At 41.4% G+C, this 26992-nt stretch overlaps 1 protein-coding gene across 1 annotated transcript in view; it reads right to left on the reverse strand.

The window, feature by feature from the left end:
• The window catches only part of ush2a (Usher syndrome 2A (autosomal recessive, mild)), a 1147097-nt gene that overhangs the window by 646293 nt on the left and 473812 nt on the right, over positions 1 to 26992 (reverse strand). Inside the window, 5 exon segments of the mRNA XM_034188044.1 lie at positions 6691 to 6771; positions 11420 to 11644; positions 19970 to 20249; positions 20361 to 20491; positions 25376 to 25564. Coding sequence (XP_034043935.1) covers positions 6691 to 6771; positions 11420 to 11644; positions 19970 to 20249; positions 20361 to 20491; positions 25376 to 25564 — 906 coding nt within the window.

Here is a 26992-nt window from a genome sequence, read left to right on the forward strand (position 1 = left end):
ACTATAATATAAAGCCCTAAAAACTATATATATTCTGAATCATGACATGGGGAACAAAGTGGTACCATTTTTTTTTTTTACAAGTTGAACTGAAAATTACCCCCAAAATAGCCATTTATGTAAGACCATACAGTGTTATACCATGTGTTTTTCATGCTGCCACTTCTGTCTGTCTTTCTGTCTGTCCGGGATAAACTCTCAAACTATAATATGTAGCCCTAAAACCTATATATATATTCTGAATCCTCATGACATGGGGAACAAACTGGTACCATTTTTTTTAAGTTGAACTGAAAATTCAACTTAAATTCGGCTGTGGGTATGACCAGGCAGATTACAAATTTCCAGCCCTGTATATGTGGTGGCCATCTCTGTTTATTTAATCCCTTTCTACAGCACACTCAGCACAGCACAGCCACAGCACACTCAGCAAAACAACATGCTTAGGCTGAGGCTGTGGGTATGACCAGGCAGATTCAAATTTCCAGCCCTGTATATGTGTTGGCCATCTCTGTTTATTTAATCCATTTTTCAGCTACTTTATGTTCTCAACTGTTAAGCCCCGTTTACACATAGACGGTAAGAGCTCCCGGAAGCGTCCCGGAAGAGTTTTTGGCCGTCTTAAGGATCAAACGCTGTTGTCAACACCAGCACTAGGGGGCGTGGCTTAGTTCCGGCTTTACCGGGAATCCTCAAAAAAATTATTCAACATGTCGAATAATTCCAGGAGCGCTCCCGGAGAATTCGCGTGACGACGGAGACAACGCGAACAACAGCGTTTGATACTTTTTAATCGCCGTTTCATCCTGCCCCTTCCTGTAGTGCCGCAGTTTACACCACCGTAATTGGTGGCCGGCGTTGTATCCCTAACCAACGGCGTGTAAAACGGCGACAGAGCCCACATCGGCATCCTCAAAGGCGTTTTAACTGGCGACAGAGGCAGACAAAACAGCGGCGCTAGCGGACAGTACGCCGTTCTAAACGTCACCTCCCGGTTAACGGTGTTCCAAACGGCCGATAGGCGGCGGTCAATATAAAAACGCTAGCGCGCTGCATGCAGGCCTCTCACTCGTGGCCAGCTCCAGATATTTTTGCAGAGAAGCTCCAGTATGCCTCCTAAAAGAAAATTGGCAGCGGCAAGGACTTACCAAGAGGTCTGGTTCAGAAGCAGAGGAGAGGCCTGTGGTGGAGACGAGCAACACGTTGAGGAGGGGAAAAGGAAAGGAGAAGAAAAGGCTGAGAGATGAGCTCCCTCCCCCTGCAGTGACAGCTGCTTCAGCCTATTATACTCTGGGGGTGGTGCCTATATGCAAAAGTTCCTGGAGTAACGCAGGATTTGCCTGGATAAATCCAGCGGTAGACAGGGCATTATCGGCGGCAGCAGAACACCGCTGTTCTCACGCGCGTCTTAACCTGCAATTGTAAAGGATAGAACTGGGTATTAACCCCCGTTGCCTGACATGTGCCGGATGCTACGGCGTCAAAACGCCACTTTATTCAGCGAATTTAGCGGCGTTTTATCCGCGTATTTGCGGCTAGTACGGCGCTCAAAACACCGGCGAAATGCTCCGCCCCTTTCCACTGTGAAAACAGCCGGAACTACCGCGAACTTCGGTCTACGTACTACCCGTCGACAAAACCGTCTATGTGTAACCTGGGCTTTAAGCACCTGACTGTCCTGTACAACCCAGTTTGCCTTCCTGTCTGAATACATTCATTTTATGTTTGTAAAACTGCAATGTAAAAACAGTGAAATACAACACTACCTCAATTTTGATTCATTGATGTTTACATTTACTGTCACCTACCTTTTGTGTGTAATTTTGTTATAAATTTGATTGTAAAACAAAGTCTGCATGAAGGACTTCAAATGTGTTTGTCTTTTAACCAAGTATTTCCACTAAGTTTGGGGAGTCCACCTCTTATAGTTCTGCTGGACAAACTTTAGCTCTTTAACTATTATATTTATAAGACATCAGCATTACAAAAACAAATGTTGGGCAATTGTTTTGATTAAAATGATTGGCATTTGGCTTATGTCTAAAACAGGTTTACCCGGGCAGCGCCGGATCCCCCAGCTAGTGTATATATATCAATAAACACAAAATGTAAATAAATAAACTAACAAGTTACGGAAAAAAACTGGCAGAATGAAAGATGGAAAAAGGAACAAAAAGACAAAAAAAGAAACACAAAGGTCAATAATATCAAAAGAAAGACATCAAATAAAAATAAACTGAAGGAAAAAAAAAATCAAAGGGAGCAAATAAAGAAGGAAACTAAAAACAACAGGTCCGGAGCACATGAGGTTTAAGAAAAAGCATCCTCCATCTCTCTGTGTTTTAATAGGCCCAGTAAATCATAGCTCACATTAGCATAAATAGTATTTATGAGAGTTGTAACTTTTTCAGCACTGATTTAATACAGCCAGCCATTCATTTTGGGCTATATTTCACAGCAATAAGCCTCCCTCCTTCGCTGTACTGTAACTCTTTCTCACCCCGACACCTTCAGTAGTTCAGCCTGATCTCCCCCACCTCGTCTTTCCACCACATGACTGCCTGCACTTTCTGAATCCATACATTCATCCATCCATCCTCTTTCTTTGCTGTATCTTCTTGTTCCCATGTGCTGGACTTTGTCCAAGACTGAGGAAGAAGTCTCAAATTTGTTGGAAGAGGACTGCACAGTGTTGGTGCAGCAAACAGTACAAAGCATACACACAATAAACAATAACAATCAACACAAATACAGGTTTCTTGTTATGGCCACCTACATATCATCTCTCCAATCTCACTCAAGCAACTCTCTTTTCTTATAGTTTTGGTAAACCAAAAAGTCTGTATCATGGAGCTCTTTTCATGCTGTATGCATTCTGCATGTATACACACACGCACGTACATACATACATATATATATATATATACATATATATATATATATATATATATATATATATATATATATACATATACATATATATATATACATATATATATATACATATATATATATATATATATATATATGTTTTCTGCCCACTTTGGCTCTTTCTGCCATATTGCTCTTATGGAGTCACCTTTCATCTGTCCTTCTCTCCTCCCGTCTGCCCTCCTTGCAGCCCATCCTTCCTTCTTTCACACATCTTGACTATTTGCACTGTCCCCTGTATTTCCTGTCCTTACCTCTTCATTCCTCCCTCACTCTCTCTTTGGGCAGAGGAAAGCGTACTGAGATCTACCAGTGCATCGTTCACTACTAATGAGTGGCTTTATATTACACAAGAGACCGTGCAGGCCATTCTGGGTTAACAGCCTTTTACTGGGATGCCCTTTATAGAGGCTTTATCAATCTCTCATTGCATCAGGCATGTGTATGATCACTGGCAATGGCTACATCTTAAATACTGTACAATAAATTAGAGGTTTTACATCCAAAACCTCTTAAGGAGAAAGGAAAAACACGACATGGGCATGTGTTTAATCACTGATGATTTTAGTTTAGCAGTACAAGAACTGCACTCAAAAAAATGAAACAATTTCATTTACGCTCCAATTTTTAATGGATTTAAGTAAAAATGGTTCTTCTATGCACAAAATGGCTTATTTCTCTCAAATTGTGTCCACAAATTTGTTCAAATTGTTGTGTGGGCCGCTGAAGAGGAGGTACTGCTGGCCCACCACCTCCAGGCACCAGAGGGCGCTGCCGCCTCACAGGAGCAGCCAAGGTGACAGCTGTCACCTATCAACCGAGACAGCTGACATCCATCAGCAGAGGGGTATATCAGCTGGACGGCATCTCCACCTCATTGCCGAGATATCGCTCTACCAAGGAGGTAACGTATCCAGCCCAACGAATTGTCTTCTGACTATTGAATACTTTTGCCTTTGCACAGAAAGAGAGAAGAACAGCAGGAGACTGTATTTTGGGATAAGTACTCGCATTCCTGCACTACAGTGTTGTTGTTGATTAGAGGTGGAGGTGGTGTTTCCACCCTACGTGTTGCTGGGTGCAGCCGCACCCACATCTGACTGTTTCTGTTCCTCGCCAGCAGTACCGGATCCGACGAGCGGAGGCAGTGGCCACCTGGGAGTTCGGGACTTGGCGGCTCCAGTATTCCCGGGGTTCGGTGGCGGAGGAAATCGGGTGGTTCCGGTTCGACTCGGACAGACGTCTCCTATCGTCGAGCCTGCCCACACGACACCATTGGAATTGGTTATAACCACAATTGTAATCTGTTGTGCGTATTCACAACAGTAAAGCTTTGTTATTTGACTTTCTCCATTGTCCGTTCATTTGCGCCCCCCTGTTGTGGGTCCGTGTTCCTACACTTTCACAACACAAATCTGTGTTACAATTTAAAGCTGGCTCACTGGCACATCCTCTGCAGTTCTGACACTGGCAGGAAATAAGGGCCCCATCACACATAAGATGAACGACGCAGAAACCAGAAGAAAATCTAAGAACCAAACACGTAATGGGGAACCACGACACATTCCACCTGCTGTCATGAGGGACGCACGGTTGCACAGGCATGCACAATACAGCGGCGACGGTTTTGTGCATGCTCGTGCACAAACAGTGTGAGCAGCTGGAACATGTTGCACCACATCACGCCTCTGCTGTGGAGAAAACAAAATAAAAACCACACACCATTAAAAAAAACACCGTAATTTATTGAATCCCTCTCATTGAGCTGACAATACAAGTATGAACTGTCTGATCCTCTGTAGATGACCCATGGTCATAGACGTGCAGTCATGACATGACATGAATGAAGCAGTGCGCTCTTATCATGTCACTTCTGCTGGTCCGGCGTGTCCAGTCAGCCCTGCGCATGTCCGGCCGATGTGTGTCCTGTGGGCGGCACGCTGCAGGACAGACACCACGTCATGTGGAACAGAGCTCATGTGGGTGACGTGACATTTTGATCACCTGCTGCGTGTTATGATCTGATGGTCCATTTCACCTGGGACAGCCTGTCAATGTGTGTGCTGTGCGCTTGCTCACTGCAGCCAGTCGCAAAAGCGATATACGTTTTATGTATTTTCACGTGAGGACAGTAAGCAGACACGCGCGCCACAGGAAACAGTTGTAAGGTCATGCCCTTCTAAACACGGTACGTGTTCCCCAGCTGTGGCGTCCAGAACCAGAGATCTCAACAGCTGCTCCTGTCGGCGGCAACACCCTGTCCGTTCAGTGCACAGACTAACGTGTCACTCTGTTTCTGTGTTATGTAATAATTTTTTTGTTATTTATTATGTAATTGTGTATGTAGTCATTGTAGTACTTATTAATATACTTGTCCTGGCTGTGGTGTAAGTGTTTTTAATGTGACACCTCGTGTGCACTGAGCCGTCATTTGCAGCTGTCAGTGACTCTCTGGCTGGTGATCAGCTGGGAGGTGCTGGCCGTGTTGTGTGCACTCAGACGTGGCTGGCCAGTCCCCATCTGTACATACATATCAGCATGTCATGTAAATGTGCCCCCCCCAACCCCCGCACACCACATGTGTTGCGGAGGGGGCAGGGGGCTCAAAACACACGCATGCCACATGTGTGTGGGGGGAGGACACACACGTGATACGCACGTATGGCACATGTGTTGGGGGGAGCTGACACACTGGCACGCCACGTGTTGCTTTGCAATGCCACACTCGTGGGGGCACTTAGACAAATTTCACATCCATCTCAAAAGTGGTCATCTGCTCACTATTTTCATGCCAACAGCGCGAATGGCCACATATTTTCTAAGTGTCCAGCAAGCGGTGTTGGGTGTTTGTGTGTGTCACCTGGAATTTGGCCAACACCTGCCCCAAGAGGGATCAAATAGGCTCTCACAGGTCACATTTTGTATTTCAGCCGCTGGTGTGCACGAATAGTTGTAGCGACAGGTGTACGAGGTGTTAGAGGCAGTTCCAATTTTTCACAAATGGCATGCAATTCTTCCTTTGTGCACTAGTCACTTCAAGCGTGTTATGTGTGAAGGGGCCCTAATGGTGGAGGTGCCTTATGGTTGTGAAATTAACATTGAGTTCATGGGTAAAAGCTCTGGTGGACGTTCCTGTAGTCAACAAGCCAATTTTGTGCTCCCTCAAAATGCACTGCATTTATACAGCACTTTTCCATCTGAATCAGAAGTTCAAAGCACATTACAATGATGCCTCGTATTCACGCAGACACACTCGCGCACCGATGTCAGGGTGCTGCCATACAAAGAACCCACTACATACCGGGAGCAACCTGGGGATGAAGGAGCTTGGCCAATGATCCCTAGTGATTTTCCAATTAGGCTAGGGTGTGAACCAAGAATCCTCTACTCTCAACCACAAGAGCCTCACCTCCCCTCAACACTTGTGACATCTGTAGCATTGTGTTTTGTGATAAAAGTGCCCATTTTAGAGTTGTCTTTTATTGTGATCGGTGTTGTATTTATATTTTTGTTGAGTATAATTGTTTTGTGAAAGTGCAGATGAAAAAAGAATTTCAAGAAACCTCACAATACAAACTGGAAACACAACATATACTGTATTCAACTGAACATAAGATGGAGAGGTTTTTTTTTTTTTTTGGAAAGACATGAAAAACATGGGGTCCTGTTATAATCAGGGATGCCTCACATTCAGGCCAGCATGGTATTTCCAAGGCTTATAAATGTCATTTACAGAACAGAATGTACAGAATGATCTACCTTTGCCTCTGCTGCGTCCTCTCAGCCAAGGTCCTGCTGCCCATCCACCTGCAGTCAGAGCCACAAACCTGTACAAGTATTCTTGACAGTTTTTTTTTTTTGGGGGGGGGGGGGGTTGTTCACATGAGAGGTGTGGGGGAATGAAACACAAAAAGGGCAGGAGAGGCAAACAATGAATCAGGTTAAAAATATATTTTAAAAATGTACATTTAAAAGAAACATTGTGTGCTGAGATGTTGCATTTCAATGATAGATTAAATTCTGGTTTATTAAAAAAATCCCATATTGAAATAGAATAGAACATATTTGTGAACTACAACCTCTCATTTGTTTACACAGCTTCATAGTAGAGTTTCACAGAGAACGACTGTCTTTAAAAGATGTGGAATTTCAGAAGCCACATGGGAGTCTTGAGCCTTGATTAGATCATGGATTCAGTGAAACTGGTGGCCCAAAGCAGAGATAGACACCAGTAGGTCTTTATTTACAGCTGCTTTGTAGGTGAATATGAAAACTAGTGCAGCAGATAAGTGAATATTTACTGAGGGATCCTTCAAATGGTGATGCAAGCACCAAATTTGGCACACATACTCCTTAGACATTACTCTTTTAAAAATGCCGAGTACCCACGTGAACTTTCAATAGGTGGCCAAGAAGGGGTCAATTGAAGTATTACACAGGGGTCAAAATTTAAAAATGCTCCAATCATATTGAAAGGTATTCCATATTATTTGTCTGATCATAAAGATTCCAAAAAGGTATAGTTTGGACTATCTGTGAATGAATGTTCCGGAGTTATGGGGTAAAAACAGCAAGAACAGTGACAAAGGTCAATTTCAATTTGTACAGGGGTCAAAAGTTAAAGTTGCTCCAATTTTTGTAAAAAGTGATGCAAATTATTAGTTGGGTGAATATGGTTTTAAAAAGGAATAGCATCATGTATCATGCTTAGTTATCATGTTACAGGGTAGCATATGTCACATGTCATAGAATCCAATGGATGCTGATATTGTTAAACCTTTACTTTGCAAACCAAGCACGCAACACAGTCAGAACTATTCCATTTATTAATCCTATTAGCTCAACCAGTAATTTGCACCACTTTTTACCAAAATTGGAGCAACTTTAACTTTTGACCCCTGTACAAACTGAAATTGACCTTTCTCAGTGTTCTTGCTGTTTTTACCCCATAACTCCAGACCATTCATTCACAGATAGTCCAAACTATACCTTTTTGGAATCTTTATGATCAGGCAAATAATATGGAATACCTTTCAATATGATTGGATCATTTTTAAATTTGACCCCGTGTAATACTTCAATTGACCCCTTCTTGGCCGCCTATTGAAAGTTCACGTGGGTACCTGGCATTTTTAAAAGAGTAATGTCTAAGGAGTATGTGTGCCAAATTTGGTGCTTGCATCACCATTTGAAGCATTTTTTTCAGTTATCCGCTGCACTAAACACAGCAGTAACAGAGCACTCTGATATAGTAGAGGACACTTGGGGAGTAGGCATATGAGTTATCCTGTGAAACAGTCAGGAGGTCTGTAATACACAGAAGACAATCCACATGACAAAAATATTCATTTGGGAATGAGTAAAGAGACGATCCAGTAAACCAGGCAGAGTGTCAAAACACAGTAAACAAACGCACCAAGCAACAGTGCCCACAGATGGCAGGCTAAACACACAAAACAAATGATAATGGGTGGCAGCAGGAGGTCAAACAGAAGAATAATGCAAGATGATGAACATAGGAGCTAGGTGTTCTGTCACTGGAGAGGGACGGTGAACGGTTATCTTGTGAGTGACTCAATAAACCGGGAAATGAGTGATCATGTGAATCAGAAGCTTGAGCGGCAATGAACAGGAAGTAAAACTACCATAAAACACAGCACAAGGAATAGAATTCAGTAGGAGAGACAATAACGAGAAGAACAGCATCTAAGATAATTCACATATGATCTGAACATGAACCATGACAGATTTGATCTGTCATGGTTCATGCTCTGATGTCGCTTTTAAAAGATTTGATCTGTTTTGTTGTTTTAAAATCCTTCTCTGTTCGGCTCCACCAAGAAGCTGTGGTGATGCAATCACAGCCACAGAAATCTATCCTTGACTTTAGAATTGTCATGTGTGTCTTGGTGGCTTCCCCCATTAGTTTCCTCCTTGCATAATCACTTAGTTTTTGAGGACTACTTGCTGCAGGCAGATTTACCACACAGTACTATACTGTTTGTATTTCTTAATGATTGTCAATGAAACAAAAAGACATATTCAGTGACTTGGTAATGTTCACATATCCATCCTGTGGCTTCTGTGAAGAAAATTGACTATAAAAGTGATTATGTGTAATATGTATATGTTGTAGACATGAACGAGCAAAGCTCTTCAGCATCTCACCATGTCATTTCCGATTTGCGGCTCCATCTACCATCAGTTTGTGGCTTTTTACGACAATGTTGTTCGGTTTGTGGCGTTTCCCCACGGCAGATTTTTTGTGCCATTTCCGATTTGTACCTTCATCTACCACAGAGCGAGCTTCGCTCGTATTAACAACAATGCTTGTATTTAGTTTGTCCAAATACTTAAGGCTTCCAAAACCTGAGGGACTGCATATTAAAATAACGTTATGCTAAAATGCCCTTGGCAGTATGAACATAAAAATGGGAAACAGAGTGTGACCTTTTGACCTCTTAATATATGTCAAGGTTAGCCATCATTGAACTAGTCCAAGGTCTGTGTCCCTCAAATGTTCCCTGTGAATTTGAAGCCCCTGGCAGTAATAGGAATGGACTTATGCTGAGCACAGATGGACGGATGGATAGACGCAAAGTCACTGCAATACCCAATGACCATATTTTGGACTCAGGTAAAAATGGCTGTAATTCCTCACTGTAACTGTAATTTTTATTTTAGATTTGTGTGAAAAATGCCTCAGAAGTCTATGTCTATGTGTAGGGTTTATGCTTTCTCTGTGCTACACACACACACACACACACACACACACACACACACACACACACACTGAGACAGCATGGCTTCTGCACAACACAACCGCATGATCAACTGACAAAAAAACAAGATTCACTACCTCTCTGTGGAGAGACGAAGCAGCAGCTCCTCTCCTTTTAAAGCATCAGCTGTTTTTTTTTAGAAACACATATATTAACAAAATGTTAAATTTATTTTTTTAATTTAACCTTTATTTAACCAGGCCAATCCTGGTTCCCATTGAGATCGAGACCTCTTTTGTAAGGGAGACCTGGACAATTATAAAGATAAATTATGTTAGAGCCCCTTCACACATAATGTGATTGAAGCCGACTAGCACACGAAGGAATCGTGAAAAATCGAAGCTGCCTCCAACGCCTTGTACACCTGTCACTACAAGTACGTATTTATGCACACCAGCGGCCGAACGACAGAGTATGCCCTGTGAGAGCTCATTTGATCCCTCTCGTGGCAGGTGTCGGCCAAATTCCAAGTGACACACACAAACATCCAACACTGCTCTCAGAGCACTTAGGAAATATGTGGCCATTCGCACTGTTAGCATGAAAATAGTGATCAGATGACCACTTTTGAGATGGATGTGAAATCTGTCTAAGTGCCCCCACGAGTGTGGCGTTGCAAAGCAACACGTGCCATGCATGTGTATCACGCATGTGTCCTCCCCTCACACACATGTGGCATGCATGTGTTTTGAGCCCCCTGCCCTTTCCACCTGTGGCATCACGATAGTGGTTCTACATTGTGATGCCGCTCAGCCATTGGTGATGCACAATGGTATCATCCAACTGCCCAACTGGTCTCTGTTTTTGACTACATACCATACTTAAACAGCTGTTTTTAATACAGCTGTTGTCTTATTTCAGCTTGTTGAAAAGATGCATAATATCACTCCTATAAAGCTAGTAATATAAAATGATTTACTGGATGATTGAGTTAGTTTCATTAGAGATGGATACAAAAGACAAATCAAACTCATAGCTTTTTGAATTTTTGTTTGCCAGCATATTTTCTTTTTGTTCAGCTGACTGGGGCATGGCCTTGACTGGGTTTAGGTTTAGAACTGACTGTTGCAACACTGATTCACTCATTTATTTTGGAAATTATTTCAATTAATGGTTACAAGGGGGCTGAAGCCTAACCTAGCAGCCACTGGGTGAAAGGCCGAGTACACCCAATCACGACTTTAATGCAGGGCAGACACACATATAGACAGACAAACTCATTTACACTCTCCTTCACACCTACAGTCAATCTACTCTTGTGTTTCCAATTCACCTGCATGTCTTCAGTAGTGGGAGGAACCCAGAGCACCTGGAGAAAACCTATGCAAACATGGTAGAACATGCAAACTCCACACAGAAAGGCAAGAGTAGATTTGAACCCTGGACCTTCTTGCTTTGAGGCAATAGTGCTAACCACTAAGTCACTGTGCCACCCACTGATGCAATAAATGCTAGAATAGATGTCATAGTTGCTGCATTGGATGCTAAATAGGTATGCACCCAAATTTTTAATGTCATGTTCCAGTTTCTTTATGTGTACTTGCACTGATTTTTATTACACTCACTGATATGAATTTATGCAAATAACAAAATGCAATTTGATTCATGAGTTAAAAACTGCTAGAAAATGTTGCGTATAACTGTCCATCTGTCTATAAAACAAAATGAATAATTAACTAATGTGCATGTACAATGTAAAGTGCTACCAGTGAAAGGCTGCAGACTGTCATCTCTGGCTTGTGTCTCTCTCCCACTGTAGACCAACACAGAGTCATTTCCTCTGCAGCTGTAGTGGCTTTCAATGGTCGGACAGCCGTCTAAGTACACTCTAACAGAACGGCGAGAGACAATGTAGAGATTAACACTCTGACGGACAGGAGGATCTGTTTCATCACTTTGAATGGTAACACTCCTGATGCAACCTCCAAGGCCTGTGGAAGAGAAGAAAGAAAGAAAGAGATGGAAAGACAAGAGGGAAAACAAAACAAGAACAAAAAAATTATCTTTTTGAAGTGGTGCTTAACTCTTTTATACAGCGTAAAAGTTTAAATATTCACTTTCTTCTTCTATTTTTTGTCTAGAGTTTTATCCTCCACCAAACCTTCCCTTTCCTCACTTTGATCATTATGACAGCAGTACAGCTCACTATAAAATTATACTTGAAGTTTTCTCAAATGGATATGAGCAAATTATGAGTACTACAAGTGGGTTTATTAATTAAGGGAAGCCCTATTTGGAGTAGTGGGAATGCTACCATTGGAGCAAACACCCACAGTCGGAAAGTGTTGAATTTGGAGAGATATTCACATATCTCAGCAATGACATTCATGTTTCTGGGTCCCCAGGCTTGATGAGGTAGATGAGGTAGTTGGACCTTTTTGGGTTGAATTCAAAATCAGCTCCTGAACCTACTGCCAGTTTTTAGAATACACTTTCTTCAAGCAATGCTACAGGAAAAAATCATGATTTTTATGCAGGACAATGCTCCATCACATGCATCGAAGTACTCCACTGTGTGGCGAGCCAGTAAAGGCCTTAAAGATGAAAGAATAAAGGCATGGACCCCTTCCTCACCTAACCCTATTGAGAACTTGTGGGTCCTTCTTAACCAGAAGATTTAAACAGTACACCTCTGTGAACAGTGTCTGGGAGGCTGCTGATCGTCAACAGATCGAGAAACTGACAGACTGTATGAATGCAAGGCTTATGACTTATTGAAGAGTGGCTATACTGCTCACTGATTTTTATTTTAGTTTTTTAAAATGTCAGAAATGTTTATTTGTAAATTTTGAGTTGTTTGTTAATTATTCTCACTTTAACAGATGATAATAAACAAGTAAGATGGGAACATTTTTGTTTTTCATTTAGTTGCATAATAATTCTGCAAACTAATAGCTGTCCAATAATTGTGCATACACAGATAATCTCCTACGAAAGCCAAAACCTCACTTTTTCGGAGTGCCAGAGGACAAGTTGGTACATGTCTATCTCGGCTTTCAGTGCTTACCAGTCGAGTGAGTATAAGAGAAATTGTGGCTTGTCCTCTGGCACTCCGAAACGGAGGTGTTCCTTTGTCTCGCTTCATCAGCGAATTGGTTGTGACGCGTGAAGCCTCCGCGCGGCTTTCCATGACAAAATCTCTTGTTAAAAGTGAAATCTGCAGGAAAATGGCTGATGTCCAGCTCTTGTGATAACCAGAGAAATTGCACACGGCGGTCCCGGCTCCACACAGCCATCCGTTTAGAAATGATGAGGTGGTTTCTGCCTCTCAATGGCGGCTCGGAGCGAGGCGCCGTGCGCCATTGTGGCCTGTCCTTAAAGCTGTAGAAACACTCCTTATTCTCTGTGAAGCCCGTAAAATTTTCACCGAAAGCCAGATAAATTTTTCGAATGGTTTCCAGCTGCCTGTCTCTAACAGTTTCTGAAAAAATTCTGATGGAAAAAAAGCTCAAATCATTCCGCCATTTCCTCGCAATGAAACAAAGATGAGGAGGGTGGAGCAGTGCTCACTCAAAGCGTGCCCACAGGCGAATGACGCAACGGACAAGCGTGGAAAAACTCACGCATGCGCACGAAGGTTCAAGCTTGGCTGACATAAAAACATATGAATCAAATCCATATAGTTTTTGAAAAAAATAAAAAGGTACGATACTTTTCTAACAGACCTCGTATGTTCCAGCCGTACGTGACAGAAGACGAGGATGAAGCGCAGCTGTCAGGGGATGACGACAACAACAACAACGCTGTCGAGGAGGATATAAGCTGCTTACAAAACACAGAATGGTTTGTTCACTCACCACCTTTTCTTATAAATGATCATTTATTCCTGGCATGGTGTGTTTGTGAATGAAAAAATTATTTCAGCTGCACAGCGTGCTTAAATTCAGGAGTTTGTTCTAAAATCACTGAAAGTAAAGTTTCTGTACATTCTGTATATATTTAATCATTTATGTCAGTTTCACATTTTATTCAAAGCAAATGATTGCAAATCTTTATTTGAAAAGCTGTAGACCCAAATGGGATGGGGGAAAAAAGATTTCTAAATAAAAGAAAATTTTACTTCTTACTATACTTCTTATTCTTACTTACTTACAGTACTTCTTATACTTCTTCTATACTTACTTCTTACTATATCTGTTGTCAAATTTTATCAGGCATAATATTGTACAAAAATGTTTATGCTAAATGGAGACTTTCCTGTCTAAAATACACATACGGTACACCTGTAGTCATAAATTGTATCACATCTAATCTACTTTGAATGAGCATAGGTCTGAACAAAAACAGGCTGTTCAGTTTACATGCATATGTATATATGGAAAACACAAAAATGTCAATGTTCTGTTTTAATTTTTTCCAGGTGCTCATGTGAACATAGTCAGCCGATGCCACCCGTGATCGAGTCTCCTTCTCATATCAGGGTCAGCTTTGCAGGTAAGTTGTATGTTATCTCAGTAACACCCTAACTTTCAAACAACATTTTTTTATGTACAGTAGTGTTCAGAATAATAGTAGTGCTATGCTTAATCCAGGTTTTGAGTATATTTCTTATGGGAAACAAGGTACCAGTAGATTCAGTAGATTCTCACAAATCCAACAAGACCAAGCATTCATGATATGCACACTCTTAAGGCTATGAATTTGGGCTATTAGTAAAAAAAGTAGAAAAGGGGGTGTTCACAATAATAGTAGCATCTGCTGTTGAAACTACAAACTCAAAACTAATATGTTCAAACTGCTTTTTTAGCAATCCTGTGAATCACTAAGCTTGTATTTAGTTGTATAACCAACAGTTTTTCATGATTTCTTCACATCTGCGAGGCATTAATTTTGTTGGTTTGGAACCAAGATTTTGCTTGTTTACTAGTGTGCTTGGGGTCATTGTCTTGTTGAAACACCCATTTCAAGGGCATGTCCTTTTCAGCATAAGGCAACATGACCTCTTCAAGTATTTTGACATATCCAAACTGATCCATGATACCTGGTATGCGATATACAGGCCCAACACCATAGTAGGAGAAACATGCCCATATCATGACGCTTGCACCACCATGCTTCACTGTCTTCACTGTGAACTGGGGCTTGAATTTAGAGTTTGGGGTTCGTCTCACAAACTGTCTGCGGCCCTTGGACCCAAAAAGAACAATGTTACTCTCATCAGTCCACAAAATATTCCTCCATTTCTCTTTAGGCCAGTTGATGTGTTCTTTGGCAAATTGTAACCTCTTCTGCACGTCTTTTATTTAACAGAGGGACTTTGCGGGGGATTCTTGCAAATAAATTAGCTTCACAAAGCAGCACTTAGGCTGGGCATACACTGTACGATATTTTCAATCGTTGTACTTGGCTCCAGCTCAAACTGTGTGACAAAAACGCAGGGTTTAAAAGTTCAGAGTGCAAGATTCATGTTCTCACACTGTATGGCCCGACGCTCTGATGCGATCTGACTGCTCACATTGTACGTTCAAAAACCACACGTCGGAAGCTTTTTTTCTTTAAAAAAAAATTATTTAATGCCTATCAGCGCGCACAGTGAGTGAAATCAGGTGGGGGGAGACTGAACGTATATGTGCGCGCGTGCACACACAGCAGACAGCAACATGATCCACGAGGGGACGGTAAAAAAGAAAACAAACATTCATAACGGGTGTTGCTACTTACACTGTTGTATAAATAAACTATATTTCATACGGAGTCATACAGCTGTGCAAGGTGCTGCAACTTATTCCCTCATCTGTTGTAAATCCTGTTATTGTCTGCTGTGTGCGCGCGCGCGCATATTTGTTCAGTCTCCCACCGCCTAATTCCACTCACTGTGCGTGCTGATAGGCATGAACTTTAATATGATATTAGGTTATTGCGAGGGAACACAAAAAAAAACATAAGACTTTACATGAGATCACTGTTTGCTCTCTCCGGTGTTTGCTCACGCACAGTGCGCAAAGTAATCAGCGCGTAGATGCTTCAGCAGCGCGGAACCCTCACGAGCCACAACGGCTGACCAACATATCAAACAGGTTTGATTTTCATCCGACCGTATGATTCCTGATCAGGAGGTGGTCGTGAGATGTTAAACGCAGCTCGTTACTCCATGTAGACTGCACGATACAGGACACACGATTAAGCTGAAACTCGGCGCGATCCAAAAAATTCTCGCACGAGTGAAAAATCGGCTGAAAAAGGGCCAAAACTCGCACAGTGTAAGCCCGCCTTTACAGGTAACTCCAGACTGTCTTTGATCATCCTGGAGCTGATCAATGGGTGAGCCTTTGCCATTCTGGTTATTCTTCTATCCATTTTGATGGTTGTTTTCTGTTTTCTTCCACGCGTCTGTTTTTTTTTTTTTGTCCATTTTAAAGCATTGGAGATCATTGTAGATGAACAGCCTATAATTCTTTGCACCTGTGTATACGTTTTCCCCTCTCCAATCAACTTTTTAATCAAACTACGCTGTTCTTCTGAACAATGTCTTGAATGTCCCATTTTCCTCAGGCTTTCAAAGAGAAAAGCATGTTCAACGTGTGCTGGCTTATTTCTTAATAGGGGACACCTGATTCACACCTGTTTGTTCCACAAAATTGACGAACTCACTGACTAAATGCCACACTACTATTATTGTGAACACCCCCTTTTCTACTTTTTTTTTTACTAATAGCCCAATTTCATAGCCTTAAGAGTGTGCATATCATGAATGCTTGGTTTTGTTGGATTTGTGAGAATCTACTGAATCTACTGGTACCTTGTTTCCCATGTAACAATAAGAAATATACTCAAAACCTGGATTAATCTTTTTAGTCACATAGCACTACTATTATTCTGAACACTACTGTATATAAGCTATTTTTGTTTATTAATTTTGTTTTAACTTCTGTTTTAGGACTTTGGTGGCAACCCTTCATTTTAATGAAAATGCAGGGAGACAACAACAGCATACAAAGCAAGAGAGACCAAGGTTCAGAATATACTTTCCTTAGTGGAAAAGAGGAGGATTCACAGTGAGAAAGTTAGCCACATATCCAACATGTGGTATGTGGAAAATGGAAAAAAAAAAAACACATTGTTATTTGTATATTTTTATACAGCATGATAAAATGAATAAAAATACAATTTCACATAAGTTTCACATTGTTTCATTCAAATGAGAAGTGTTTTACAATTTGTTAAAAAACATTCTATTCAGTCTGTGAGAGTGACAGCAAAAGAGGATTTTCAGATCTGCAAAACACCAAACCAAGCAGAAATCCCCACCAATGATCCTCCTCCACTGAGCAGCCAACGTGAACGGACAAATCTGAGGCTGATGCTGCCAAGCGGACCAGGTACCACTGATGAGTCCAACCCCTCACTCCAGAGGAGGAAACAGGAAGCCAGTGTAGTTGGATGATGTTGATGGAAAAGTACTTATTTTGAATACAACACAAGCTGGTAGTGGCACCCTTCTGTGCCTTCCCAAATGTCCCCAGCACAACCACACAAACTGCCGATATGCGATATAACGATACTTTCTGCAACAAGAAATGGCATGGATTTATGCGCAAAACAACAGTTCATTCTTTTTGTATTTGAATATTTTTTACTTTTTTCTATAAACCATGTAAATGAAACTTTCTATTTTATGTGCTTACTCGTACTGTGGAGCATCGTGTAGGCATAGTGTGCCACTCTGAGGACATCTGCATCCAAACACACAATCAAGAAACGAGCCAGCTGTGTGACACATTGAGGATTTTCGCCACCACACTGCATCTCCACCAAGACTGCAGAAATTTCCCTGCAAAAGCGAGACTTGATCACGAGTGGCATCGGCTGACTGTTCACATGAGCACCTGAAAGAAACCAGAATATTGACATGTTTGTGTTTTCCATACAGTAGTGTTCAGAATAATAGTGCTATGTGACTAAAAAGATTAATCCAGGTTTTGAGTATATTTCTTATTGTTACATGGGAAACAAGGTACCAGTAGATTCAGTAGATTCTCACAAATCCAACAAGACCAAGCATTCATGATATGCACACTCTTAAGGCTATGAAATTGGGCTATTAGTAAAAGAAAGTAGAAAAGGGGGTGTTCACATTAATAGTAGTGTGGCATTCAGTCAGTGAGTTTGTCAATTTTGTGGAACAAACAGGTGTGAATCAGGTGTCCCCTATTTAAGGATGAAGCCAGCACCTGTTGAACATGCTTTTCTCTTTGAAAGCCTGAGGAAAATGGGACGTTCAAGACATTGTTCAGAAGAACAGCGTAGTTTGATTAAAAAGTTGATTGGAGAGGGGAAAACTTATACGCAGGTGCAAAAGCCACAGTTGACAGTGAAGACAGTGAAGCATGGTGGTGCAAGCAGCATGATGTGGGCATGTTTCTCCTACTATGGTGTTGGGCCTATATATATCGCATACCAGGTATCATGGATCAGTTTGGATATGTCAAAATACTTGAAGAGGTCATGTTGCCTTATGCTGAAGAGGACATGCCCTTGAAATGGGTGTTTCAACAAGACAATGACCCCAAGCACACTAGTAAACAAGCAAAATCTTGGTTCCAAACCAACAAAATTAATGCCTGGCAGATGTGAAGAAATCATGAAAAACCATGGTTATACAACTAAATAGTAGTTTAGTGATTCACAGGATTGCTAAAAACGCAGTCTGAACATAATAGTTTTGAGTTTGTAGCGTCAACAGCAGATGCTACTATTATTGTGAACACCCCCTTTTCTACGTTTTTTAGTAATAGCCCAATTTCATAGCCTTAAGAGAGTGCATATCATGAATGCTTGGTCTTGTTGGATTTGTGAGAATCTACTGAATCTACTGGTACCTTGTTTCCCATGTAACATTAAGAAATATACTCAAAAACTGGATTAATCTTTTTAGTCACATAGCACTGCTATTATTCTGAACACTACATATGCATGTAAACTGAGCAGCCTGTTTTTTGTTCAGACTTATGTTGATTCAAAGTAGATTAGATGTGACACAATTTGTTTACAGATGTTCTGTATGTGTATTTTAGACAGGAAAGTCTCCATTTAGCATAAACATTTTTCTACAATATTATCCTGATAAAATTTGACAACAAATATAAAAGTAAAAATTTCTTTTATTTAGAAATCTTTTTCCCCCATCCCATGTGGGTCTACAGCTTTTCAGATAAAGATTTGCAATCATTTGCTTTGAATAAAATGTGAAGAATTAGCAATCACAAGAAACTGACATAAATGATTAAATATATACAGAATGTACAGAAATTTTCAGTGATTTTAGAACAAACTCCTGAATTTAAGCACACTGTGCTGCTGAAATAATTTTTTCATACACAAACACACCGTGCCAGGAATAACTGATCAATCATAAGAAAAGGTGGTGAGCGAACAAACCATTCTATGTTTTGTAAGCAGCTTATATCCTCCTCGACAGCGTTGTTGTTGTTGTCATCATCCCCTGACAGCTGCGCTTCATCCTCATCTTCTGTCGCGTACAGATCAAACATGTATGGCTGGAGCCCCTCATTATTTTCACCGTTGCTTCGTTCATCAGAAACCTCCTCATCTTCTTCAAAAACAATTGATATGTCACTTAAATCTTCGTTATAATCGCTCACAATGCCTTCGCTGTCTGTGTCTGCTGTATTGGTAAACAGAGCCGCGCTTCGACACATTTACTCGCATGACGTCACATCCATCGCAGCGAAAAAATGGTTCAACTCGAAGGTGGTAAATACAAATTCTCAGATGGGTAATGAAATGTCTAAATCCTTGTCCAGTGTAATTTTATGGTAAAAAAAAAACAAAGACAACATGTGGTTTTTTATTCTTCAAGAATATGTAAAAATGTCATGGCGTGGCAGGGACCCGTTAAAGACTTTTAGATAATAGATTAATATAGACTTAATAACTTAGATTAAGACTTAGATTAATAAAGACTTTTATTCTGCAGCACAGATGCCAGCATCAGCAAACTCATGACTCCATGAGCTCTTCCAAGGTGTCTCTTCAGCTCAAAGGCCAAAGACGCTGAGAAATGAATCTCACTGCCAAAATAAATGAATGTCTCTTCAAGTTCAACACATTCACTGCCGACACACACACACAATTCTGATGGCCGAATCCAGCAAGTCATTGAAAGCTTGGATCTTTGTCTTGATCCAGGACAACCACAAACCCAGACGTGATGATTAAAATATTTTACATATAAATGCAATACTCAGATACACTTTTTTTTTTTTCAAAAGCACTGCTCTGCGTGCATACTTTACCGTGTTTGTGGCTTTGATGGCTCAGAGCACGATGTGTGAGCTCAAAAGGCACACCTCCCATATATAATGGTGAATCAACACTCATTCTCCTTGAACCTCCCACAATGCCCATCTCTTCTGCCCAGTCATCCACAGCAGCAGAGAGGACTGAGCCACGTTTAGTCAATAATAATTGTTTCCAGTCTCCATCACAGTAACTTAGCCCCACCCACATTCTCAGTTCAGTCACATGACCTTCAGAGGCAAATGTAACAGACAGCAGACCGCCTTCCAGCTCCACCTGAAAACCCACAAAACCAGTAACATGAACGGAACATGAATGTTTGTTGTCTGATTTATTCTGAGCATTTTCAGTATGTAAACAGTGACTCTGAATATGTGTTCTCCTTACCAGCATGTAATCTTCAGACTGTGAGTTATATGAAAAGAGCAACAGTGCATTGAACTGGTCTGTTCTGAACTCCATAGAAATAGCAAAGTTCTCTCCTCCACTGAAGACATTTTCATCCAACTCCAAGTAGCCTGAAACAATGTGTAATTTCATTACCAAACTAAAGGCTAAAGAAAGGAAAGAACATTGTTGGTTATTTCAGAAACAATTTCAATTTCAATTTCAATTTATTTTCATTTGTATAGCGCCAAATCACAACAGAGTTGCCTCAAAGCGCTTCACACAGGTAAGGTCTAACCTTACCAACCCCCAGAGCAACAGTGGTAAGGAAAAACTCCCTCTGAGGAAGAAACCTCAAGCAGACCAGACTCAAAGGGGTGACCCTCTGCTTGGGCCATGCTACAAAACATAAATTACAGAACAATTCACAGAACAATTCACGGACGAATATACAAGAAATGCAGTTGGCGCACAGGACAGGAGGATCGCCAACATGAACGCCAATAAGAAATAAATACCTTAAATAGCCCAAAGAAATATCTCAGTCATAATTAAAACATCCAGCCATTTTTAATACCCGCTGACTTCAATTAAGGTTCATGGAGTTGGGGGGGCTGCAGCCTATCCCAGCAGTCATAGTGCGCGAAAGGGGGGGTACACCCTGGACTGGATGCCAGTCTGTCACAGGGCCATATACAGAAAAACAAACACATTCACACCCACACACACACCTACGGAACAGTTAAAGTTTCCAATTCACCTAATCTACATGTCCTTTGGATGTGGGAGGGAACCCACGCAAACATGGGAGAACATGCAAACGCCACACAGAAAGGCCATAGGTGGGAAGCGATCCCACAACCTTCTTGCTGTGCTGCCATAAATAAATCATGAAATATGAAATGCATTTTTCATTATAAATTCAACCTTGAAATACTTGCATAATGGTTGTATGAGTGGACATAAATGGACTGCATTTATATAGCACTTTTCCATCTGCATCAGATGCTCAAAGTGCTTTACAAATACATTCACCCCGATGTGAAGGTGCTGCCATACAAGATGCTCACTACACACCGGGAGCAATAGGGATTAAGGACCTTGCCCAAGGATCCTTAGTGATTTTCCAGTCAGGCTGGGATTTGAACCGAGGCTCCTCTGGTCTCAAGCCCAATGCTTAACCACTAGAACTTAAAAACAATCATGCAAGAAATATGCACAGCTGAAACTAATTGTTCACTCAGAGATCAATTCAATTAGCAACATAATATTTATCAACAAGAGACATCAACCTCATTATCACCTCTGTCAACAGGAACACTTAATAAACACCTTTGCCCGTTTATTAGTTACGGCTTACTAAATTGAATACAACCCAGTCTCACAACCCTGCAGCAGGGCAAAATTGATTTTAGCATGTGCAGGTGTTATTTACATCCATGTTGATGCTGATGAATAGAGCTAAAACATTTTCTTAAAAATGTTTGATGACAACATGGCTAAAATTTTCATTTTCTAACTGATGCAGTCGTACAGGGTCCTCAGGTTCCATACTGCCCATGTGATATTGTTTATGCACTGAACTAGAATCAAATGAGCAATACTTCACCACTCACATATGTGCAACATGCAGATTTTTCTTTTAATTATTACATTTGCATTGGTATGCTTGCAAGATTAAAAATGGATTATTTCCAAGTCCAAAAATTCAATGAAATGAAGAATCAGAACCTGGAGCAATTTTGAAACGGTGAGATGACAGACTAACATTCAAGAAGAGTGAAGGAGACTGTTCTGTGATATAGTCTGCCTGCCAAAAATTAAAAGTCTGTTTCTGATGACTCATTCAAATACAGATTAAAAACTCATCTGTTCTGTGTGTTGATCTACATGATTAACAAGACCGATATTGAGGTCCCTCCAGCCTATATTTTATGGTAATATTAGTGGTGCTGGACTCAGACTTGCCATGTCTGAGGTGCAGTGGTCCAAGATACTGTAGATCTATGTTCCTCGATGGCTGTTCTTTGGAGGATCACAACCATATCCATCTAACAGCCTCTTGTCTGAGCATGTGGTTTCTGGACCCAAGTCACAAGACACAACGATGAACTTTGCCACTTGTGATGAACTGTGGGTCATGATGTCCACTGAACCTTTGATTATCTGGACCCTTGTCACAGACCAAACAGTCCCCCCCTAAAAATTTGTCGGCCCTGCCTTCACTGTGCATGCGTCATTCAGCAGCTCGTCTGAGACAGTCTCTTCACCCAAAGTGATCAAATGGATTAATGGGATTATTAACCATCAGATGACAAGGTAAATCCTCTTAAATCATTCTAAAGTCAGATTTAAGCAGAAATGAGGCTGTTTTAAGCAGAAACAAGGTGATTAACTGTGATGCTTTGAAATGACGGACGCGCAGTGAACGCAACAGCTAGCAGCTCATGTAGCTGCGGGGCTCTGATCGCTTCCTCCTCCTCCTTTTATGATGAAATAATGCTGAATTTATGTGGAAATGATTGTTGTACAAAAGCTTTAGATATATGTCACTGAGATAGATGATGACTGGAGTGCAGTTATAAAGCAGAAACGAGGTGATAATCAGTGAACTGCGGCTGATGACGCATGCGCAGGTAAGGCAGGGCGGACCGATTTTTAGGGGGAACCATTCAGTCTGTGACACCCTGACTTCTTTCATGTGTTTTGCATGTTTGACATTTCTCTGTTGTATTTTGTTTATTTGATTTTGTTATTGGTAGTATGGCCAGTGCAGTTGGTCACCGCTCTGAATCTGGTCTGCTTGTTTCTTCCTTAACAAAGTGCTTGAGGGAGTTTTTCCTTACCACTATTGCCTATGTGTTTGCTCAGGGTGGTAGCTAAAGTCCAACCTTACCCTTGTAAAGCTCCTTCGAGACTTGGGAAACTCATTTTGGCCACTTGTAGCTATAATCTAGTTCTTGCTGTCACGACCTAACCCTCATGACCATAGGTGAGAATAGGATTGACCGGTAGATCGAGAGCTTCACCTTTTGGCTCAACTCCCTTTTCATCACAACAATACAGTAAAGCAAATGCAATACCATCCCTGCTGCGCAGATTCCCCGGCCAATCTTATGCTCGTTTGTCCTCTCCCTCATGAACAAGACCCTGAGATACTTGAACTCCTTCACTTGGGGCAAGACCTTATTCCCTAGCCAGAGTAGGGAAGTAGACCAGTTCCCGTCTGAGCACCATGGCCTCAGATTTAGAGGTACTGATCCTCATCCCAGCCGCTTCACACCTGTCTGCAAAGCGACCCAGTGAGTGCAGGAGGTCACAGACCAATGATGCTAACAAGATAACGTCATCTGCAAATAGCAGTGCTGAGACCCTGAGCCCATCAAACTGAAGACTCCTCCTGACTATGCCTCGATATCCTGTTCATTAATATCACAAACAGGATTGGTGCCAATGCATAGCCACAGTGGAGGCCATCCTCCACTGTGTCATGATTCAGCAGCACAAAATATACATTAATCTACTGGTTTGTGATATTGTGACAAAAAGCGTCTCATTTTCGTCATGGCAGCACAAATTCATTCTAATTCATTCTGTGATGGCTGCACGAAATTAAAAGTGAAGCGAGGGGTCGGGGTAGTTATGGTTAGGGTTGGGGGAAGGAGTAGGGTTGTAATAGTGAGTTAAAAAAAACCCATCACAAAAATTTGACTCATTTTGTGACGTGAGCATGAAAAAAAATGTGAGACTGGGCTGTTCCACACCACCAGAGCTTGCTTCTGCCGCCCGGGTCTGGTCCGTCAAGGCCCTCGACTTTCACTACCACCCATGGGACAGCGCACCCGAACACAACGGTTCCCCCTGTGGGTGGTGAGCTCAGAGGGTGGAGCTGGAATGTATCTTCAGTCTGAGGCCTGCCAGGCTCCATGGCAAGCCTGGCCACCTGGCACTCACTGACCGGCCCTGTGTCCAGGCCTGGGTACAGATGGGAGCTTCTTCTGGGCTGGGTCACATTCTCTCTGTCTCATTTGTCCATGGAGTCTTTGTAAAGCGTTCTTTGTCTGGCCCCTTGCCTGAGACCAATTTGCCATGGGAGACTGTCCCAGGAGCACAAAAACTCCAGACAACACAGCTCTCAGATTCATAAGGACACACAAACCTCTCCACCAACAACAAGGTGATGGTTCTTGGAGAGGAACTTACTTAAATGAGTTCAAATTATAAATTCAACATCCTGAATCCTGGTGCAAAAAGGTTGCTGTTAAACTTTGAAATAAAAAAATTCCCTGGGTTTTAAATTGTAGTAATATCCTAAATCACTCAAACATATTTAACAACAGTTACCATGCAGGAAATAGCTGTTGGATTGTAAGGATTTTGTGTACAAATGTAGATATGGGTCAGCGCATTTATGACTAAAATTGCAAACAAGAAGACCTCAAAGATGAGAGACAGTTTGTTGGACATTAGGTGAGCTAATTAATATGAAATGAAATACGCAACTGCCTTACAGCGAGGGCTCTATTACTCAGGAGTGACAAACAACAGAGACGTGTCAGTAACCCATGCTCTCAGACCCGACCTAACTATAGAAGGCATGGTTATATATTTTTCAAGATGAATCTGTCAGCACTCCATTCCACCAAATAAAACCACTACTGACCAACTCTCTTCAAGATTTTGTCAAAACCTCACCTCTGACCTCTTGAAATTTATTTTAACCCAAACAGTCAAACTGGTGACTCTAACAGAAAAAAAGCATACAATGGAGTTCCAAAGTATGTTTAAAGGTGTTTGATATGTTTAACTGTAAAGCTGTTGCATGGGTGTGAACATGATTTGACAAAGTTTCACAATGAATTGTGTTACATTGTATCATTTTGATATATGCCAAAATGTTGAAACATGCAACATTCAATGTGCACTCTGCGAAATAAGGGAATAAATGCATTTTTAAAAAAGCAACAGATTTTTTTTTTTAATTATCAGTAACAACCTTTGAATGATGAACCTACCATGACCCAGAAAATGGGCTCCATCCACAGTGTGAAGAGGGCATCCCTCCCAGCTTTCAAAGGCTGCCACCTTTTCTGTAGCTTTTCCCCAGTCCACGACCTTCCACTCCTCCAGCGGGCTGTCAATCATCTTAAAAGTCAAATCCCGAAGGCAACCAGAGAAGCCCTGTTCCACAAGCTGGGCATCACCTAGTGAGACAGGCAACATTAACACGAGTGCTCTGAGAGCACAATATTAATTAAATTTAACCTTTATTTAACCAGGTTAGTCCCTCTTTTGTAAGGGAGACCCGGACAATTATAAAGTTTCCAGTTCACCTGATCTGCATGTCTTTAAATGTGAGAAGAAACCAGTACACCTGGAGGAAACCTACGCAAACCTTTTGAAAAAATACAAACTCCACACAGAAAGGACACAGGTGGTAATCGAACTCATGACCTTCTGACTGTGAGGCAACAGTGCTCATCACTAATCCACAGTGCTGCCCAAATATCCCCTGCTGGCAAATGCTGTTTTGGTACAAGTGCATGCTACATTCTGATAACATTTCAAGGTATGTGATGGTTGATTTCAGAATGCAGACATCCACTCATGAAACTGGCAGTGTTTAGGTTTGTTAATCAAGGGCCAGAACTCTGGTAAAATTGGCCCAACTCGAACAATATGATAATATGTATACTACCAACCTCTAACAAGAACTTGTACCAAGGTTCACAAAATTCCTCATAAAAATGTGAGAGGACTTGATTTAAGAATGCAGGCACCCACTCATGAAACTTATGGAGTCTAGATTTATTAATCAAGGGCCATAACTCTTGTAAAATGGGCCCAACTCGAATAATATGATATGCATATTACCAACCTATAACAAGGACTTGTACCAAGGTTCATGAAATTCCTCTTACAAATGTGAGAGGACTTGATTTCAGAATGCAGCCACCCACTCATGAAACTGACAGATTATAGATTTGTTAATCAAGGGCCATAACACTAGTAAAATGGGCCCAACTTGAATGATATGATAATGTTCATATTACCAACCTATAACAAGGAATTGTACCAAGTTTCACAAAATTCCTCCTAAAACTTTGAGAGGAGTTGATTTCAGAAAGCTTTTACCCTTTTTTGGATGGATGGACAGATGGACAGACAGACAGATAGACAGACAAAAATTGCCACCACATAATCCCCCCTTCAGGCCTTCGGCTAGCAGGGGATAAACACTTATTAAAACATTCCATTTGTGCTTTGGAATGTACTGAACAATCAATTTTAAAACCAAGTGTCAAAGTCACACTTGGATTTAAGGGTGGTGGTGGTGAAATGGTTTGCTCTTTAGACTGGGATGCCCGCAATCTGGGCTTGCTTCATGATTGCAGCTAAGCGCTCAACTGGCACTTTGAACAAATGTGCTGGGGAGGAAGAGAGACACTGGAAATAAGCTGCTAATAAGTACTTTTGTTGGCTACTCATGATAATGGACAATTTTCAAGTTGCGCTGCCATCTTGAAACCGAGACTTCTGGTTAGTGAGCTTCTTGGTCACATGTTTGATGTCATTAGAAACACCAGCTCACCTATAAGATTTCCAGGGAGTGAAATGGCCACTGGTGGTGA

The sequence above is a fragment of the Thalassophryne amazonica genome, chromosome 2, assembly GCF_902500255.1.
Source record: "Thalassophryne amazonica chromosome 2, fThaAma1.1, whole genome shotgun sequence".
Lineage (NCBI taxonomy): Eukaryota > Metazoa > Chordata > Actinopteri > Batrachoidiformes > Batrachoididae > Thalassophryne > Thalassophryne amazonica.